The 21,829-nt window shown below is 43.5% G+C and overlaps 1 protein-coding gene across 6 annotated transcripts; it reads right to left on the bottom strand.

Moving 5' to 3' along the window:
- Positions 1 to 359: 359 nt before the first annotated feature.
- On the bottom strand, positions 360 to 19,963 carry NDP (norrin cystine knot growth factor NDP). Of its 6 annotated transcripts, XM_069025127.1 has the most exons (6): positions 19,949 to 19,963; positions 19,341 to 19,451; positions 18,260 to 18,574; positions 9,094 to 9,150; positions 8,074 to 8,428; positions 360 to 1,175 (listed from the first exon to the last, which is right to left on the bottom strand). In XM_069025127.1, exons 5-6 carry the CDS (start codon positions 8,290 to 8,292, stop codon positions 948 to 950), a joined length of 447 nt encoding a protein of 148 aa, XP_068881228.1. In that variant the 5' UTR covers positions 8,293 to 8,428; positions 9,094 to 9,150; positions 18,260 to 18,574; positions 19,341 to 19,451; positions 19,949 to 19,963; the 3' UTR covers positions 360 to 947. The 6 variants fall into 6 exon arrangements, with proteins under 6 accessions (XP_068881228.1, XP_068881234.1, XP_068881254.1 ...); XM_069025133.1 differs by lacking the exon at positions 19,949 to 19,963 and having other exon boundaries at positions 18,260 to 18,699; positions 19,341 to 19,679; XM_069025153.1 differs by lacking the exon at positions 19,949 to 19,963 and having other exon boundaries at positions 9,090 to 9,150; positions 19,341 to 19,679.
- Positions 19,964 to 21,829: the final 1,866 nt, after the last annotated feature.

Raw genomic sequence — 21,829 nt, 5'->3', positions numbered from 1 at the left:
CTGTCTTTAAAAAGCAAAATGGTATTTGCTCAATGGCCTAAGAGCTATACATGAAAATAAGTCCTAGGTTTAGTCACCATTCTGGTGGCTCTGGTTCTGTACATCAACAGGTCTACTCAAGTTAAGAAATTACTCCATTTAGTATGTGGCATTTTAATATCTGATGAGTTTTTAGCTTTTGAATAATGGCTTTTGTGACAGACATGGTGTGTCACACTCCCAGGCTTTTAGAAGGGAATAGTGAGCCTCATGACCTTTCCCTTCCCAAGAGTTTCTCAGTCACTGAACTCTGATGACACAGGGTTGAAATAATTGTTTCAGCTAGGCTGGGTATTCCAAGCATGGCATTTCATATCCAGTTCACTTTTCAATGGTTTATTTGTAATTTCTGCTAAACCACAGTTAAAGTTATCCAGCATTTGGCCACTAGGTCAGTAACAGATGACCCTTGCCAACAGCACAGTTTGCCTTGAAGGCCAGTATAACTAGAAAACTGAGAATAAATTGATAGGTTAAGAGGTTGTCTGTGGGAACTGATGCCCATCCTCTGTCCAAATGTCAGCTTCCAGACTGCAGTGCTGATATCTGGCTGACCTTCTTCTCTGTTCCCCTGCTGTCCACGGCCTAAAGTAAAAGCACCTCTCTGTAGTGAGAGCTGAGTCAGAAAAAGAAGAAACTCTCAAAAATATCCTTTCATAAAAAAAGAAAGGCTTCTTAAAAACAAGTCCTCATGCTTTTGCCTTTGTCACAGCCCACACTGCGGTACCAGCACCCTCCAGCAACCCAGGATATTTTGTACTTCTGCTCTCAGATTCAATCCAGCCTGGTTAGTCCTGTCCTCGCTGCAATTGTGTGCTTGGAGCACGGGCCTGACCTAGGAGTGTTTCTTGGGAGTCTTCCCCAACAGCAGCACCCCCTCATCCCCCGTCTGCTGTGCCCCTTGGTCCCTAGGAGTTGCACTCCTCGCAGTGGCAGGAGAGGATGTAGCGGTAGGTGGCCGTGAGCCGCATGCCCCCCGAGCACCGCAGCCTCATGGCCTTCAGCTTGGAGGTCTGGGGCCGGCAGCAGTGGCAGGTGGAGCGGAAGGGCTGCTTCAGGACGGTGCTGAAGGAAACCATCGGCTCCGAGCGCGAGGTCTGGCTGCAGCGGCCTTCACAGCGAGCCAGCAGCACCATCTGTGAAAGAAAACACTCGGGTTAGGGAAGGTGTCCCCAGCACACAGCTGACACCAGCAGGTGTGAGCCTCCTTCCAGCCTGGCTGGGGTTTTGTCACTGCATCCCAGCCCCACACCGTGCTTTGCCCCTGTGCTGTGTCTGAGAGAGTGGAGGAGATAATGTGGGCAGGAGGAAAAGCAAGGCTCCTCCTGAAGTCCTTGGCACTGACACCAACAAGGACTGCAGGACCTGGACTGACCTCAGGGCCCCAAATGATCACAGCCAGCCCTGCTTTCCAGACACTGTGACCGCAACTGCGAGTTGCTGACCCCAGATTTGAAGCAGCCAAGCCCTTAAATCATCAGCCAGACTGATACTTTGATTGGGTATTTACCAGTGTTTTGAGTGTATACACCAGTGATCAGCAGAACTGGTTCTCAGGGACAACGAAATGTCCAAGTTCTTAGATATTATGAGCATGTAAAGCAGAAATATAAAGAAGATGCTCAGTTTATTGCTTTAAAGAAGTATGTTTCTAGCTCAGTCCTTTGATAAAGATCACCTGGAACATGTATTTGTAATTATATGTGTATCTATATATCATTGCATCAGTAGTATCTATATAACATGCACTGCATAGCATAAGGCAGTGAAAATGTAACAAAAGTTGAATAGTGTGTCAAACATGAGGGTTGACTCATGAGATTTCCCAAAAGCAGTGCGGCTCCGTGTTTCTTCTTCTGAGTTCACCATGTGAGCTGTGACCAGAACAAGGTAACTTGCACAACAGGAGGCACTAAGGAAGGAAAGTCCATGGTCAGTCACCTATTCCCCAAAAACCTCTTGTTGAGCAGACATGGATAGAGCATTAAGCACTACATAAATCTTGGAAAGGACCCTCTAAAGCTCAGCAAATGATGTGCTGGAAACAGCTGTTACCACCTTGATAACGGGTGTTGTAAAAGTTTGAACAGACTCTGATACTTTCATGGGAACGGAAATATTAAATCCATGTCAGCTAATTATCCTTAACCAACATAAACTTCAATATCAGCTTATTATATTATCTAAAGTAGGCAGTAAAACAGTTGCAAGTCTTTCCTATGACCACGGGAGAACATTACATTTTAACCATGCTGCACATATCTCATGGGTTTTTTCCAGGCAATCTGGAAACAGCAAATATTTTAGAGTGTTAAACCTTTTTGGGCTTCTTTCTCTACAGAAGCTCAGCTGTCTGCAAATCTCTAAGTCATGCAAGCAGGTACATCGAATGTTTAATTTTCTCTTCAGTCAGAGTCATAAGGAAAGATGAGATAAAAGAGAGAGAATATTCCTGAAATCAAGTAGGAAATGCCAGCACTGTCTGCATCCATGGGAAAGGTTCTGATCATCCATTGTGCAGTGCTTAAAAATTACTCTTCCAAGAGCACTTACATGCTAAATGTTTTGCTTGAAAATTTATTAATGTATTGATACATTAGTGACTACACTTCCAGTCAATAGAGGTCACAAGGAAGATGTCTTCGTGAGCTGATGACCTGTGCTTGGGACCATCTTGCTTCTTAGTTAAATTAAGAGATGGGTTCTTGTTGCTCTCTGAGAAATTTGCCATCTTTTAAGATTTGTAGCATAGATTTATGGTATCCTTCCTGTGGTACTGCATATTCATACATAAATTAGGTTCAGCTGTGGGAAGGAAATTTCAGTGTATTGTTGAATTGCACCCAAGCTTTAGACCTATCAACTATGTCAAGCTCCTTAATAGCAGTGCCTTTAGTGTATAGAGAACATGAAAGGGACAATCACTTCAGTGCTGTCACTCCATTACTCACAGATAAAGATCCACTTTTTTCCCCTTGGTAAACAAAACTCACTTCCCAGACAGGCAGCTGGTGAAGGTGTCTAATTAGATACCAGCTATGCAGGTATCTAATCCTGCCTGCATTGCAAAGGAAAGGAGCAGATTGAGACATTTAACCCAGTTAGTTTTCTTCCCAGCATCTTGACAGCTCTTGTTAGGTGCCATGCTTTGACCAGTTCACCAGACTGTGTGTCACAGGCTGTTCCCAAACATTTGGCTGAATCACAGAGTTAACTGGGTTGGAAAAGACCTTTGAGATCATCGCCTATAAATTTTGGAGGTGAAGAGCAATCCATCAGCACCTGACAAATCTGAAGGCTTCAAAGACAACAGAGCTGAACTCTCCTCTGGAGTGGTACAGGGGGACGTGCAACAGCCAGAAATTCCTTTTTGGGAGGTTCAGAGTCCCTAAAGTCCCTTCCAACCAATCATTTCTATGATTTCAGCCCAAATGTGACAGCACACATTGCTGTATGTTGGGGCTGAGTTCTGGCAGTTGATGCTTCTGGAGCTGGAAAAATCAGTCACTTTCTGGTACTGTTACCCTAAGAATTTTTATGGCACACATCTGCTCCTGTATCTGCAGGTACTTTCAGAAATGCCAATAAAAATAAAACAAGCCCTCAAGAAACTGGCAGGACTAGAGAAGAGTTGTCCAGAGTAATTATGGGGTAGAATTATCTGATGTGCCAATATGTCTGTCTGAATATATTTCTCATAAACAGCTGGCTTCCTTATGCAAACCCAGCCAATATTTAGTCAATGTGCCAGTGTATTTATAATTTATAATTACAATTTATAAATTCTAAGCCTTGTCTTTAAAGACTTGATTTAGTCTGAGGAGGCTCTAATTTTAATCTGCAATTTTTCTGGCTACTCAGTTTTTCATAAGATTAAGGTCAGTATTTATATAATGTAGAATCACACAGTGTTGGTTTTATACCTTGTTTTTGGATGACAGTGTAAACTCTTACAAATGGCACAAACCCAAGGTTATCAAGTTGAACTTTCAGGCTAAAAAAAAATATCAAATTTTCCGTTTTCATAGCTTTCTAACCTTCTGGGCTATGAAGGTTTTGTCCTAACCAAAATTTTCCTTCCTCTTCATAAATCCAGAACAGCACCAGTGGATTTTGACAGGTGTGCAAATGAGCTGGAAATAGCATGTACTTTGAAAGCTTTGCCTTTTAATCAATTGCACCAGCTGCTTATTGCTTTGTGTACTATAGTGCAATAGAGATTATCACCTAAATAACTAGTAATGCCATGATGGCATAGCACAATAATGCAGTGGGTGTGTATATATAGTAAAAACATGTGGGTATTTTATAACCTGACACCTCTTGGCCCCCCTTGAGCCCTGCACATGTGAGTTTGTGCATGTCACCTTGCAAGGCTGGATCCAGAAGCACAGTGTCCTACCACAAGGGAACCACATGGGTCTATGAGCAGCTAGGGAAGAATATTATTGTCATTATCATTATCAATATTATTTAAAGTCAACTGTCTCATAGGTACAAAAGAGAGCAACCTGAATGTGAGGCAATATTTGACTCTGATCATTTGAGCTGTATTCTGGAAATCCAGAAGCTGTGAACTGGTTTTTGTAGTCCTCTTTTCTTCACCTTCAGCAACAAGCTGAAGCCTGAAAGCAGATGGGCTGAGATGCCTGAGAACAGATTTTCACATAGTTCCTGTGGCCTGGCTGCAAGCAGACATTACTGAAAATCTCCTGAGCTACCTCAGGAGTAAATGTCTTCAAACATCTGCTGAATTTTTCTTCATCTGCTCCGTGTCTCTCTGGGCTGGATTCTTGAGTGCGAGGCTGTCAGTGGTAGCACACTTCTGGCACATCTAGATGAAGCACTTGTGACAGCCAAAACTGGAATTTAGGAGTCTCTGGGAGCAGTGAGAGAACCCAGCACATTGATGGAGACCAATGGGTCTCCATGACAGAGGTCAGGGTAAATCCAATATAGTCAGGAAAGGTAATAATACCTCATGAACTGATACAAACATTTCCTTGAAGACAAAGGAAAACACTGGTTTTCTGGAATAAATGGCCTTCTTCCACCTCTCTTTTGTGTCTCTTTTGTATGTTTTGTTACTATAATGGACTATGTTTCCAAAGGATTTGGAAAACTGTTTTCATCGTCTGCCTGAGGCCACAAGCAAAAGGGATTTTAATGATTAAATTATATTGGCTGGATGTTTACCAAAACTGTTTCCCATGTGGGTACAATTGGCAGCCTCCACAGAGAAGCACATAATGGTGGACATAATCCTTTTTTAACCAGGACAGACAGAAAACATAATATGTCTTGCAATTTCTGAAGCCATTTTTAACTTCTGTAACTCTACGCTGCACCCAAAGGGAAAACATATGGAGTGAGAAAGGATATCTCAGTGAAACCAGTCCATCACCCCAAAAAAGGGCAAAGTCTCTGCTTGGCACTGTCAGTCCAGGCTTCCACAGTGGAAACTTGGTGGAAACAAGAGGTACCACAATTCCCACAGCAACTCCCCAGAACTTTCCATTTTTTGTCTCAGTTACATTTTATCACTATATATATATATAAACAGACATTGCATCTAGTTTCCATTAGCATGTCTAATATTCCTCTGTGTTAATATGCTAGATCCAGAACAGAAGCCATATGTCTACCAGGATGATTCAGATCCCCAAGACCGTAAAACAAAACAAACAAACAAAAAAAAAGCTTGAATTAAAAAAGTTTTCTAGGAAATTATTTCACTTTGTAGGGAAACTATTTTCATTTTCCATTTCATAAGAAAGTCCATATAAATCACTGTACTGTTATAAAAGTGTTCTTGAAAGCATTGTGGAATTTGGGAAGCCAAAAGATGTGATAATATTTTCAAACATGATTTCCATTAAAGGCTTGATTTAAAAATCTGACTTTTGTAGCCAGAATTGAGAATGTTTATGTCAACAACTTTTCCCTCAAAGCTCAGTTTTGAAATTATATGTTTTTCATTATGATGAAACCTAACCAAAATGTCCTCATTTCCATCAGCCCCACTCCTAAAGGCCTGATTGATTTTTCTGCTTTTCTATGTCATTGGGGATGAAAAAAAAGTGAATTGTTGATGTCTTCTTCCTTCCTTCCTTCCTTCCTTCCTTCCTTCCTTCCTTCCTTCCTTCCTTCCTTCCTTCCTTCCTTCCTTCCTTCCTTCCTTCCTTCCTTCCTTCCTTCCTTCCTTCCTTCCTTCCTTCCTTCCTTCCTTCCTTCCTTCCGAATTCTGAATTCCTTCCTTCCTTCCGAATTCCTTCCTTCCTTTCCTTCCTTCCGAATTCCTTCCGAATTCCTTCCTTCCTTCCGAATTCCTTCCTTCCGAATTCCTTCCTTCCGAATTCCTTCCCTCCCTCCCTCCCTCTCAGGTCTAACAGGTGATCAGAAACATGAAGAGAGGGGAGGACTGGTAGCACACAGATACCAGTAAGCAAAAGCCATCCACACCACCCACACACCTACATTTTGTCACCTTTGCCTCTTGCTGGAGTTAACTGTGACAAAATCAATAGTGCACAAAGAGATGCACCTCTGCAGTTCTCTCTGATAATGCCAGATGTCTCCCACATGGTAAGAAGGTCTAGTCTAAGCTACAAGCAAATCAAAAGGCCTCTCCTGAATCTCAAATAATGTATGATTTTACTGTTTGGATTCAGAAGAAGTAGGGCAAAAGTCTCTGGGCTCCCACTGCTGTGAATCAGGCATGGTTGTGCAAAGCCAGGCAGACAGCTCTGCTGAGAGAACAGCGTAAAGCAGCCCAGAGCAGAGCAGGGCTCCCTGTGTGCAATTCTGAGGCTGTCAGCCCCTCTCTGTTGAGCAGGCACAGGACACCCTGGCTGTCCCAGTGCACAGCAGCTGTCCTGGTGCACAGAGCACCGAGTGGGTCTTACTTGCTGTGGACACTTCTCTTTGTGCTTTATTTTAGGTTTTATGACCTGCAGCTACCAGTGGCATTCCCTCACCCCTGAACTGGTAATGGGAAGCAAGGAACTCGTTCTGCACACGAAGGCATCTGGGGGTGTCTGCAGCTAGTGCTGCATCCATCTCAACTCTGAGGGTCCTCTCTCCTTGTAAATGCTCCCAGGATCCCTGCTGCTGGGGTTTGCCATCAGGCAGGCACCCCTCTTGTCCTAAACCCTGTCACACTCTGGCCTCCCATCACTCTCTTACCCAACACAGGGCTGGCAAAGGCACTGGTGCTGGCAGCTGTTCCCTTTCCTTAATCCAGGGATGTGAGCGCCTGAGGCAAAGCTGCTTCCCATGGGACAGAGGGATGGCCCCGTCATCTGAATGTACAGACTGTATTAACTCAGACAGAACAAATTAGGACAAGACAAAAGAGACCAGTAAGGATTTTCCCATTGTTTCTCCCAATTCTTTTTCTCCACATAATGAAATAAATGTCTGTAGGCTACATGCACAGGCTGCTAAACCACTTTGACACAAAACTTTTCAGGCTTGAAATCCCAAATGAAAGTCAATCTTGTATTTCTGTCTGCTCCTAAGACCTACAGTTACCATCCAAGTGTCATTCTGCATGAAAAAAAAAAGGCTTCGAAAAGGGAGTGGGCAGGGAGAAAATAAGCAGTGTTCTTCACAACCTTGTTTAATTACCATTTTAGAGTTTGGTTCTTTATCTCAGTACTTCATCTATGGTAGCTATGAATTTACATGCTCCAGATTAAACACCCACTTGAAGGATGGGGTGACTGGGGTGATCTAAACTACCAAAGTAGCCCATCTCCTTGGGACCATCAGCTGAGATCCCAAATGGGGTCCTTTGAAACTTATAATTTACTGCATGTAAATTTTACCATCATCAAGCATTTCTCCTTTTGAAAAGGTGAGAGTCAAGAGCCTTTATCTCCAGTCCCAGTTCTTATGTACACACAAGATGTCTCCACATCTGCATCCCCCTGCAGCTCGATTTTGGTGGATAAGAACTTATGCAGAGAAAATCACCCAGAATGGCTCTTTTGAACAACTCTTGTGCTGTGAGGAGGTGAGGGGAGGCCTTACCTTGGAGCTGCACTTGTAGAGAGGGTGGCTGATGGAGTCGACGTAGTGGTGCCTCATACAGCGGCTGGGGTCGGAGTCGATCAGGAAGGAGCTGTCTGTTTTACTGTCCGTGTCTCCCATCATCACCAGCAGCGAGAGCATGGAAATCGAAGCCGCGAGTACATGATTTCCCATTGTCGAGGAACTTCTCGCTGGTAACAGCAGAGGGAGGTAGAGCATTAAAAACCCACCAAATTCTGGAAGCCAGTTCCTTTCCAGGATGGTGAAAAGTCCGGTTTAAGTGTCTGAGCTGTCATTCTTCTTCTCAGGTTGGAGTCTGCCGAAATTGTAATCCATCAAAGAAACTCTTGCCCAGCTGGAATAAAAGCAACGTAAATCACAATCCTGAGCAAAAAGACCTCTGGAGAAAATAGATATAAATAATATTAAGGCGCTCAGGACCTTTCCTAGCCAAAATACATGCTCTGAGTGAGCATCATTCCCAGAGTAGGTAGGGAATATGGCATTAAGGAAGGAGATGTCAAGGCCTTGTTACTTTTAGCACTGTTCTATCATTTCAGGGAGAACTTTTTGACTTTCAGCATCACAAGTGGTGCAGTGCCATTCTTTTCCACTTGGTGATGACCCTAATGTGTTCCCCTCAAAACTGGTGATTAGTAATACATCAGAAATTTCTGCAATTCGAAAGGACTCTGTATTCACTCAAAGTGCCAAAGACGGGCAAAGCTTGGCTGCCTTCCATGTTACAGATGGGAATTTCTGGCCTAGATAGCACATGGAAAGGCTGGAGGCAGGCTGAGCTGTGGCTCTAGAGGCTGCCTGTCTCTGGTGTGCTGCAGGGACAAGGAACAGGATGGAGGGATGCTGAAGGTCCAAGCCCAGGCATGAAGAAAGTGGACCCCCAGAGAACTTGCTGAGCACCAACCTGCACTGCAGGAGGAACTACCTGGGCCTCTGGCTGCCCTGCCCTCTGAGTACCAAACTCCCATGCACACACATGGACAGGCTTTACTTACTTACTTGTCAGGCAGCACTTGCTCAGTGTCAGCCTCTTCCCCACTAATTAAAGAGCAGCACCTGAAAAATACATTTATTATTCCATAATATCCAAGTACTGTCCCAGCTATCAATTGGGAATAAGTTTGTTTAGGTGGAGACATATGCCTATCTACCCAGGCATCTGGGTTGCTGGTTCATGTTGGAGATCAGAAGATTCCCTAGGGAAAAGGCAAAGGACAGCCCTTGAAACGCTGCCCAGAGCTTTGTGCCAGCAGGGGAAGGAGAGTATCTCCCTCAGCTGCTTCTTCACAGTCCCTTGATCCTCCTCACAAAGCCCTTAGTCCCAACTGGGTGATTAATTTCGCTTTTACTACAAACAGATATAACTTGAAAGAGCTGTGAATTATCCATCTAAACACAGCCCGATGAAGGATAGTCAAAGGATACTCATCAGTACAGTTAAAAGTGCAAAGATTTTCTGAAGAAACTTAGGATAAAACAGTTCCCTGCTCACAAAGAAATGCTCCGGCAGAGCCTCTTGAGTATTTAAAGAGCGGATGTGTGCCTTTATTGCCTTATACAAGCCTCTTTCAAAACTGTTTTCTGGTTTGCTGGCAGTCCTCTAAACTGACTGATACTCATCTCCCAAACAGCCTCCCCACCAGAGTGCTTGATGATTTGTGTTTTGCTTTATAGCCTCCTCCAGCACTTCTGTGAGAGGAGTGCCTAGCAGTGACAAACACTTCCAGAGTTCATCCAAGTTGGGATGGTACTGATGTGACATCCGAAGTCTCATGCTGGGAAGAAATGTTATTAGGGATGCTCTGTGTGTTAGAGAGACAAAGATGCTCTGTGTATTAGACATTGTTGTTGTTGTTGTTTCAGGCTATTATCCATGTGCTTAAGCAGGAAAGGAAAAATTATGTGACTGTGGATTTAAATGACAATATATTTTTTCCCCAAGTCTGACATATGATCTGGTATATTTTCCTCAGCAAATGGGGTATTAAAAACATACTGTGCTTTTGCAGTATAGAGAACTTAAACAAACAACATTAAACACTTAGGATCTCAGATATATTTATGCACAGCCTCATTCATGTCAATAAATATCCCTCCAAACATTTTAGCAGCATAGGAGAGAAATCTCTCGGTCATGGGAGCAGGGACAGACTCCCTCCCCGAAGTGAACTCTGCTACTCCAGTTCATGCAGATGATGCCCAAGGATTAGCTAACAGGAGGAGGGATGCACTATTTTTTTCTCCATGTTTAACCTTTTACCTACATTCCTATTCTTTTTTATAAAGAGGCTGACCAAAACATGCTGCTTGGCAAGGTCTCCCTCCAACATAGTTTATCATTATTACACACCCAGTAATTCCCTCTCCATCCAAATAAATTTACTTGATATTAGACGGTCTCATTTCATGTGATATTACACCCAGGGATCCCCATTTCCCATTCTCTCTGTCCCACTGTTAATTCTGTGCTTCTATATCTTTCCCTGGTTTTGATCAGTATGATTTAATGCAGCGAGAGAAATCTGAAGTCCTGGCTCAGTTTTCAAAGGCTTATCTCCTTAGTTTTCTTCAGGAAATAATTGGATGACACAAAGTCTGCCTCATGAAAACACTCTGAGAAAGCTGGAAAGACACAGGGAAAAGTGTGAGAAAAGGAATATGGCTGTACCTTCTTCAGGATAAGCACAGTACAAAAAGTATTAACACTTCCACAGTCTTTAAAAATTGCCCTGACACTCTACTAACAAAGAAATGTAGCAGGCTTTGGTAACAATACTTTGAAAGAAGTAAAAAGTATCACATATTTATAAGAAAAAAGAGAGAAAACCACTGTGAATGTGATCCATCTCCTGTGAAATAGCTGGCTACTGTTCTTTACCGACACACTGGCAATATGTGTAGGTGTATCTCCTGATACACCTATGGGAAGTGTGCACAAACGTTTTTCAAGCACATATGTGATATATAATATATATGGAAGAAAAAGTCTTAGAGGGACATTTAAACACACAGAAGTTAGGAAGTAGATTTTTAATTCTGTAAGAAAAAAGTCAAAATATTTTCACTTAGGTACATCACCATGATGAGGTGTGTTGGCGTGACATTTTCCATTTCCAGCTGTTATTGTGCAATGGCATTTCACTTGAACTTAGCATTCTTTTTTTTTTTTTTAAGTTGAAAATTGCATTCCTTTTGAAATGCTGTATGAAATTAAAAATAATTATATAATTATAGCACATGCTATCAGGATTGGCATAAGTAGTTTCCAGTCTATACTTCTGTCCAAAAAACAGAAGCAAATACAATTGTGATCATCAATCATCATTACAATGGCATTTTGTTTCATTTGGAACATACACTTTTTTATTAAAATCAACAATTTCACAGAGAAATTTTGTTATTCTATTTCAGCTGGTTTTTCCTCACTTTCTTTTCACGTAAAATCTGCGGTAGACAGCTCATCTGCCGAGCTAACAAAAAGGAAGCCTAAACCCTCCCTCTTTACAGCATCCTGTGGAGAAAAAGATGCCAGGGTGACTTCATATCCTCAGGCTGAAAATTTGCCACAGAAATATATGGCCTAACAGTGGATGAAAATCACTAGTTCACATGTTTTTCAGAATTCACTGAGATATAGGAGGCACATTTTGTCAGCTACAGGCTTAGTGCCCTTTCCATGTAACTAATTTTCAGGATTTCATACAGACATAACATACTAAAACTTGTTACAGCTGTTACCTAAAACTGCTACAGCTGTTAACCTAAAAACTTCAGGGAAAAAATAGAAGACATCCCAAAGAAAAACTGTATTAACATACAGTCTAAGACTGTTCTACATGTGGACATAGGGGCAGAGGTAGGGTTGTTTTTCCAACTCCATGTTCTTATTGACCGCTTTCTGAATAATGGAGATTTCTTATCATAGTTTTAATATCATTTAGAGAATGGTGAAGATTAAAGTTTTGTTTTGCTTTAAGGACAGAAGAACATTCCATCATCTGGAATTATTTAGCCAGTCACTTTGTGAGAACGTAAACAGAAATTCCCTTTTTGCTATGTATCTTGGAAAAAATAAGGAGCTGAGCAGTTCTCCAAAGGTCTATTGGATCTGCTCAGCTTTTACCCTGGAAGGTAGGAAGGGAGCAGTGGAAAAGCTCATTTATGATGTACTTCTAGTTAGTTGTTCCCTGAGCCCCCTGTGTTAGGCATGCACGTATGCTCAGCTTGGCCTTCATTTGCTGTGCATTTTCTGTGTTTGAGACTCCTGCTTGAAGATGAGGGCACAGTTTAAGTCACTCAATGCTTTTTATATTTTGGAAGCTGCCAAAATCCCGTTAAAGTAGTGGTGTGTGTACATAACTTAAGCCTGGCCTTGCATGCTGTGCATATTTAGTAAACACAATTACTTGGATCCTACCATGTGGTTCCCTCATTCTGAATTTTATGTAAACAGAAGAGTTGCAAGATTACTCAGTTTCTCCAAGCTCCAGACCTCAAAAAGTGTCACTAACCATGTATGTGTATATATATGGACATGTGTGTAAATTCACTGTTGCTGTTCTGACAAAAAAAAAAAAAAGCCACAAAGTTCTTCATGAGACCAAAATGGATTTCTGAAGAACTTTATCAAATTTGGAAAAGTTTAGATTTTCCAGGAAGATAAAGATTTGGGGGTTTCACTCTCCAAGATCTGGATTGGAGTAGAAACAACTGTGATGGGCAAATCATTCAGTCAGGCTCCACCAGGGTTTGTTCTGCAGGGTGAAATTCTCCACTGCCATGACAAGGGCAGCATGGTCTGTTCCCAAAGATCCTTTGGCACCCACAGCACTCAGATGGCTTCCAGCCCACGCAGCCATCCACACCATACCTGGGAACAGCTTGGGAAGCACTGGGAGCTGTGGGACTGAATTGCACCAGTGACAATCTGAGCCATTCCAGAGCACAGTTCATCGAGTAGGAGAGACAACCTGAGATGAGATGCTGTGTCTGAGCCTGCTTTCTGTAGAACAACCTCAGCGTCTTTGTCAGTTCCAGTGTATCTTTTAGCTCTGTAAATAAATGCAATCATCTTCTTATCTAGCTATTTTACTGTGGCCATTTCTTTTACAGCAGTGAAGGAGCTGGCCTCCTGTATATGCTGTCAAAAATCCTCACTCCACTCTGCAGCTGCCTGTCAAAACACCTGACAGAGCCACTGAGTGGCCATATGGCAGCCAGGCAGCAGCAGGTGAACACAAGCAACCCTAGTTGTTTGGGAAATGCCTCCACACAGCATTTGAACAGGTTTCTTCCCATCCTGAGGCAGGGCAACTACCAAACCAAGTATTTTGAGTGAGACCCCCACAGGTCTAAATAAGTGAATGTTCCCCTTAGGTCTCATTATGCTAAAGAGGGTTTGCTTGACTGACATGCAGCTGTGCTGGAGCTTGTCCCCTTCCATGCCAAGGGAATGTCTTCATCCATGGTACAGGAGCTCCATCCACCCATTACACAGCAGGGCAGAGGCTACACAAACAACACACACCCCTGGCCAGAGCTGGCAGCAGCTGATGGGGAAGAGGAGAGAAGAAGGAAAAAGGCAGTAAGAATGAAAACAGGCTCAAAAGAAGGAAATGTAGGCCTCTTCATCTGGTTGTCCATGGTAGAGAAGCCCATCTTCTGGTCCTACGGAGGCTGTGCTGTCCTACTGTGTGACTGCAATGACTGCACGCATGGTCCCTCCAAACCCGAGAAGATAAAGGAGATGCTGCCTCTGAGCAGTCAGAAATGGCAAACCCACTGATACGGTAAATGAGAGAAACTCCTGCAAACCACTTTTTGCTGTGAGACTGCCTTAAGTTTTTTTAATATTTCAGGAGAGAAATACCTGTGACTGTAAGCAGACTGAAAAAGAAAACATAGGAAGACCATGGCACGTGAAGCATAAGAAGCAGCACAGCAATTGCAGCAAACATAATGGAAGCACCCTGGGAGCCTCAGCACTCATGGGATGAGCATAAACAGGACTGATTCCCCGGGCTTATTTAAGGCCCCAAAATTGTTCCCGCCGTGGGGACCTGGTCCATGAGGTGGAACAAATCCAGCTGAATGGCACTTGAGCTGTCTGAACTTCCCTCTGCTTTTGAAGTTCCCAAGAACATTTCCAGCCCTTCAGGTAGGAGGAGAGGGGGAGCAGGAGGTGCCTTCCTGCTCAGTGGTTGAAATAACAAACTCCAGTGGGTACTGCAGGCTGGCATCCCGCCAGCAGACAGGCACAGGCCAACATGGAGAAAGGGGTTTAATACACCCACACAGAATAACTACTGGGGGACAAAAGAGTGCTTGTATTTTTATTCTTTCCTTTTCCTGCTTCCAGGGAGCTTTAAATAGATTGATTAGGGGCATGCATGGGATATCTCTCTAATGAGGGAGTAGAGCCATTTAATAGCAAGGTGATGCCAGCCTTGGATTCCTTTTTATTCTTGTGTCTCACTGAATATCAGAGTAGTCATGGTCTTGAGTCTCAGACAGCAGAGGAATACAATTTTCCACTTGGTCATCCATCCAGAGGGTGCTGGATGGGATTACTCCTCGGTGAAGCACCAGGTGCAGAGCTGAGCAGTCTAGGGCTGCCCATCCCTCTCAGGAGGCAAAGCAGGAAGGGTGGCTGCTGGCTACAGTGCAAATGTTCCCAGCCAAGCATTAGCTATAGGATTTGCTTCAGTAATTACCTCTACTTCAGTCTTATGACCCAACATGAGGCAAAATTACTCTTGGCCAAATTACAAGTTGCTGAGAGGTCTAGGGCATTCAGGCATGTGTCCTCTACCTGTTGGAGTGTGTTACAAGCAGGTGGGCAGTTTTTGTTCCCTGTCTTTTGCATATTTTCCAGAGAACTCAAAGGCCTGTAGTTATCAACAGATGCAGGAGTAGGAATGGGTCTTTTTATTCTTTAACACTAAGCAAACACATCCCTGCTGCTAGGACCAGCAGAGAGTGTTATGCATGCCGGAGACAGCACATGATTGAAGGGGATGTTCCCTCTCTTCTGACCCCAGGGGCAAAATCCTTTCCTCTTTTATACACAGGCAACATTCAGACCACCATCCATATACCTCATCCTCTGATAATTAGGGAACCTAAATATTTGGCCCATGGTAACAATTCTATGTCTTCTAACAAGCGGAGCAGCGTTCCCCTAGGTCCCACTCCCTTTCAGCCGTGCTGCTATGACAGCAATGTGATTGTCACTGCCATGGTATGCTTAACCTTTGCCAAACCAGAGCTGAGGCATTAACTCAGATCCTCAACCCACATGTCTTAAAGGGCAACATAACCTGTGCTGCCTCAGCCCGACACAGTCTGCAGCTCAGTAATAACAAGCACGAAAAAGTGACAAGTGAGAGCGGTAACAATGATTGATGCAACTAGAAAAATAACAAAGAGAAGCTGAAAAATAGCAATGGGGAGGAGGAATTCCTGGGACCAGTGTCTCCATGGCACCAGCAGCCCCCTACTCTCACACCAGAAGAGAGGCTACACTCTCCTGTAGTAGAAGGGATCTTGATGCCACACAATGAAATTCCAGCAAACAGGACAAGGACTGATGGTGTCTGGAAGTGGTAGTGCCACTGCTACCCGGATAATAGTCTGAATTAGATTATGTGAGAAAAGGAGGAATATATAGACGACCAGCTGCTCAAAGGCTTACTACAACCTTGCTTTTATTGTTCTGCTAAGTTAGAGGTGGGGCATCAGAGGGATTCCTAACATACCACTACTGAGAAATTTTAATATGTTCCACACTGACACATATAAAAAGGAAATAACAGCTGATCACAGCCAGCAGAGACTGCAACATCTCTTCATATGCATGCACAGAAGTGTGGTCAAAGTGGGGTGCTCTTGGCTGGGGCACCTGAGCTAACCTGACTCAACTAAACCTTTCTCCTGCCACTGAGTTCAGTTTCAGCAAAAGGACCATCAAGTGTGAAGTCAGGCAGCAGAAAAAGAGGTGATCTGGACATGGCTGTTCACCCCATCCCAAGATACCAGGACATGGAGAAGGGTAGGGGAGCTGAGAGGCAGAACACCTAACACTGATGAAAAGAAACACGTATTTACACAACCGACAATGATCCGGTGGAACAAGATATCATAGAGGGCAAGAGTTTAGCTGGGCACAGCAAAAGGACCTGTTGTGTATGGAGGGGTTACAGCCACAAGGGTTTAATTTCTAAAGAGTTTTTGGAAGGGTTATAAACCCTCAGGACTCAGAGTTCAGTGGATGGGGTTAGGGAAAATCCTTTGCCCCAGCAAGTTACCCCATATCTGCAGCCACAGGGTCTCTGTGACTTTCTTTGATGTGGCCTCTTCCAGCCATGCTCAAGAGGTGGATTGCTCAAATAACAGGGGCTGTGGCACAGTCTCATGTAGCAAAACTCTTCTAAAACTCACAGGGACAATTCCCTCCTCATACTCAGAAGGACAATAGAGACAGAGGAATTTGTAATACTTGTAATACAACTATCAAATATTTATAATTGTAATTACAGTAATGATTGGGGGGGTGCAGAGAATTTTGTTTTCCTTCGGTTAAATAAATAATCCACCAGACAAGTTGCAAAAATGACTGTCTCAGTGGTTTCATGCAAGCTTTCGCCATAGACAGTCAATTCTCTTCAAGTTCCAAGGACAACCTTGAGCACTTCCTAGTGCATCTGAGAGCAGACAAGCCAGGAAGGGAACAAAGTCAGCCCCAGGAGAAATGGGGAATGAAGCCAACCACAGGAGGACTCCCTGTCAAATGAGTCACAGCAGGCATCAGCGTGAGCTGCCAAGGAGGTGGCTTATTTCCCTCCCACCTGGGCAAGAGAGACTGCAGTCCTGGCAAGGCAAGAAGCCAAGAACATGAAAATGCTGTCACAAACCTCAAAGGTGCATAAGGGACGGTTCCAGTGGGGCAGATGGCTTTTGTGGGAAACAGCCATGCCTAAGGAGCTACCTGGGGTACTGCTACTGCAAACTCTACCCAAGACTGTCCATAACAAACATCCTGCTCTGCAAAGGCCAGTCTTCAGCATGCATTAATCCGATCCAAAGCGGGCACTGCACAGACCCAGGAAACCTACATGGGACACCTTCAGGTAGAGAAATGAGCCTGTAACTAATCATCAGCAGCCCCTAACTATACCCTGTCCCTAAATCAAATTGCATTTTATTTTGTTAGCTTGAAATACCTATTCCTTCCACATTTGTTTTTAACCGGAAAGTCTTAAGGCATTGTTTTATAATACAAAGTAAGATTTCATTAGCAGCAAGGGCATATCAATGTATATATAAGTCACATTGGGAACCCCTGATTCAAGCTGGTAAGTAATTACTCAGCAAAGAGTTCTGTTTAGGTCCAGGAAATTATTCATGTGTATAACTACTCACATATATGAGTAAGGTCCCACAGCATGAGAAAAAGTGAGCATCATTAATAATTTAAAAGGAAGGGGAAAAAAAATAAAAGGTAAATGTCCCAAAATGTAGCTATTATATTCTTTTGAGGAGGGACAAATAATAGCACCATGATTATTACAGCCACACTTACTGACCCCACCAGGCAGCTGGGCTGCTTCTATTAGAAAATAACTTTGCAATAAAGTACTGATTTGAAGGGAGTTTTTCCCCACTGCTGGTTTTAAATAATCATTTGCCTTCAAGTGAGTTTGTCCTAATTCTGGTTTTAGAAAACCTTTTGCCAGTCCTTTTTCAACAGGCAGAGTTCCCACCTCTCAGCCACTGTTACAAAGCTTTAGGACCTGTAAGTAACATGTAGCATATAGGAAACATATTTTTCGTCTCTAAAGATCTGCAGAAACCTTAAGAAGTTACTTGCCATGCCATCTCTCCCAGGCAGCAACAAACAAGATGTGTTATGGGGAGGCTATAAGAGAAATTTCAATGAATTGCAGTGCAGGGTAGGAAATCTGCCTGGCAGTGCCACAAGAATCAGTGCTCACACACACACATCTTGCAAATTCAGATTTGTCACAAGAAAATTGCCCCCCTCAGCACACACTTTGTGTGACACTGCAGCAGTAGCTAACCCCGTACTGAGACTGGTCCTCTTTGTTACCCTGTTCTTTGCTGCTGGACCCATTCAATCGAACTTTTATAGGATGAATTCACTCACCTGAGTCCCCGCAGGGAGCCGGGGCTCTCCTCCTCAGCCGCGCTCTCTCAGGGCAGTGTCCGTTCCCGAGCCTGGCTGTGACACTACACTGACACTTGGCCACCGGGCTCACCGCAGGGAAATTCTTCTTTCGTCCCACAGAAACAGAGAACAGTCATGCTCGTGCCTCTGGCGCTGACACACAGGGAAATGATCTGCCGGGAACGGAGGAGAGCCTCCCTCTCTCCTTCAGCGGGCGGTCTGGGGTCGCACAGCATCCTCGCGTGTTCGCTCCGGGCGGCACAGCCACGCCGCGCTGCGTGTCACGCCGGCCACCTACCAAATATACCCCGGGCGCTACAGCAAAGCACCGGGGCTTTCCTCGCAGCTCCCAGCCAATAAAGAGTGTATGTTAAATCTGTCCTAATCCACAACCAGTGCTGTCCGGTCCATTGGAAAGCCTGGCGGAAGTTTGGATGAATAATAGTGTGCGAATTATGAGTGCTCCCGCGAAGCGTGAGACACAAAGCTAGAAATAAATATTGCCTTTTTTTTTTTTTTAAATAAACATTAGAAACTGGTGTTTCAAATTATTCTGAGCACTCCAGCAGATGACTGGCAAGGGAACAGCAGGCGTAAGTTGTGATAAAAGTAAACAGCCCAACTTTAAAGTAGCAGGCTTGCCGGTGCTCATAGAGCCCTATTGTAGTGGGACAAAGAGGGTGCAGGCGATATGAGCGCTCTCTCGGTGAATTCAGGGCAGAGTCCAGCATGTCCATTCACTCCAGAGCCACACAGCTAGGACCAGCACAGAGCTGCAGACTGGAGCTCAGCGTGCTCACAAGAGTAGGTGTTTAACCAAGGTGCTCAAAAGCACCCTGGGCTACCTATTTGACCACATACAGGCAACCTTCAGACGGGAGATAAGGACACAATGATAAGGAGACACAGGGACTAGAGCTGTGTTGATTCAATTTAAGCACAGTTTAATTTAAAAAACAGTACAAGGAGAACATATCTTTGTCAGATAAAGAGATTAAGCACTCAGTTTAAGTCCACATAACACTCAAAATCTGTAGGAATCTCTTATTTGCATGCTTACCTCTGGAAAATGCACCAGTCCTTCCTTTCCTCGAACTCTTTGTAGAGCTAAGAAGAGGTCCTGTTACTTCCAAATGCTTTTGTTCTTCTGTCCCTCTGTCACATGGCTTGCCTTTTATATTTGCAACACACAAAAGTTAGGGCTGTTGTTTAAGAGAGAGAGGGAGAGCAAGGGAGAGAGGGGGAATGTCAAATGGAAAAGTGCCATTGCAGTCATATATCAATCAGGGCAGCAGCAGCAGCAGCTCGCTGGCAAATGGGAATTCCACAGAAATGTGAAGCTCTTGTTATCTGAGAAATCACAAAACACCACCAGCCAAGCTCCCCTCTGCAGGGACTTATTATTGGCAAGCCAGGAAATAGAAGGAAATGTAGGCGCTTTTTTGATTGCTGTTATTGTTTCAGATCTGGAGATAAGGACGCCGTGCCATGTGTAAGGCAGTGGAATATAAATCCTGACTCAAATTCCTTCCTAAACAAATGCACCATGTGCAAGATAAAGCAAACCACTGAGAAGCAAGATAATGGAGCTAAGTAAAGAATATTACAGTAATGATTTAAAGAATTTGGTAACTGTTTGCACTCAGAAAATATCCACAGAAAAACTACCTGCTCCCTGGATTACTCATTAATCGCCTTTTTTTTTCTGACCAGTTTTTCTTAGGCTTTTTAAACTGTGATTGATCTCAGGTATCCTCAATTCAAGCTGTGCTGCTTCACTACAATTGGTCAACTGAGTCATCTGACATTCCCTGGCTCTCCAGTTGGGTAAGCAGGCGAGCATTTTCTGTATAAATACATGTCTGCAAATCTGCAATTCCCCTGCTTCAGACAACCTCCCCTGAAATTTTGAAGTTTCTGTCAAATAAACTCAGAAGTCTGGTCAGAGAAGAAAGCATTGTCTTTCTACTTTGCACACCTTTCTCTGAAGAATGCCAAGTTTGAAAGCAGTTATCCTTAAAATCTTTTATAAAATGTTGTGATTTTATGCAAAAAAAAAAAAAAAAAATTCCCTGAGGGGCTGAAGGCAGGCTCCATCCACTGGAAAACCCCACTTACAACAAGCACATCACAGCTCTGGATGCACCAAACCCTCTTCTCCGCAGAGGAGGGTGTTTCACTTCCCTGTGGAGTGCCCCCTAGTCATCCTGCAGGATTATGGGAAGCACAGAACTAAGCTGGTTAATTAAAAAATAGGCAACATAGCTGGCCATTCACAAGATGGATCTGTTCAGAGGCACTGGCCAGCAGATGGACAGGGTTCTGTGTCAATTGTGTTTGAACTCTAAAGGAAAGTTGGTATTTGATGGATGATGTTATTAGCTAAATGTCTTATGTGGTATAAGATCAAAGAACAGATGGGAATTATGCCTTAAAAATAGAATATTTTAAAAGGGGAATGGCTTTTAGATGAGTAAGCATCATGGAAACAATAAAGGAGACTTTCTTTGGCTTGCTTTGCTGCACAGCCAGGTTTGACTGGTGGGATAAACAAACGACCCACTTAGGACTGAAATTCTTAGGATGTGAGTTTTGCTGCACATTTTTCCTTTCATACTCAGTGTTTACACTGTTTTTCCCCTTAAGTCAACCTTGTGTTTCTCTCCCTGACCTAGTGTGTCCCAGCTCTCTGTTTGCTCACAGATGCCACCGTGGTCACCCAGGGTGGGTGGTGGCAAAGCTCAGCAGCAGCTTCGCCTTGCTGCAACCACAGACTGAGACTGCTGCTCTGGCACTGCACTCACTTTAAACAGAGAGATCACACACAGCAATCTTTTTAAATTTAGCCAACACCCTCCTTTAAAATGAAGGCTATTGGCCCTTTGGTCATTGTACTGCTGTGTTGTCTGTCTTTTTCCACTGGCAAGAAAGTGATTTGCATACTCCATTTCCTTGCACCAAGAACCTATCACGTGCAAGACAAAGTAGCTCCTGGATGAAATCTCCAGGAGACAGTGGATATCCTACTCATGGTCCTCACCGTGAAAATGATGCGTTAGGTTTGTTTTACTGGCACTGCTTAGGTTTCTTATCTTTGTGTCATCTGCAGGTGACAATATCTGTATTAATTTTTTGTTGGGTGCTAAGCATACTCAACAATTATCAATAATTCCTCAAACAGTGGTATTTTTGAGATGTAGTGCTCAGCAATTTGCTACCACAACATAAATTCCTAGTACAGGAAAATCAGCAAAAGGGACTTTCAATATTTTTATCTTCAGCTTCCAGGCTCTGTTTGGCAGCCAGTGGAAGTTAATCAGCAATTAATTGACTGCACAGCCTGGTGACTTATAAACTGACACTCTCATTTGTGGCCTTCTGAATGAACTTGCACATGATCACAAGCACAAAAGTAGAAATATCTAATGTAGCCTCCCCCCACCTCAAGAACACTGTGGCCCATAACTTTTTCATAGCTGTTCATAAATCTTTAGCCTCTCTCAAACGCTGTGACTTAATCCCACCCATAAAACCAGACATTTTGAAGAA

Source organism: Aphelocoma coerulescens, chromosome 1 (assembly GCF_041296385.1).
Source record: "Aphelocoma coerulescens isolate FSJ_1873_10779 chromosome 1, UR_Acoe_1.0, whole genome shotgun sequence".
Lineage (NCBI taxonomy): Eukaryota > Metazoa > Chordata > Aves > Passeriformes > Corvidae > Aphelocoma > Aphelocoma coerulescens.
Note: the sequence above shows the minus strand (reverse complement) of the source record. Positions and strands in the feature narration are given on the sequence as shown.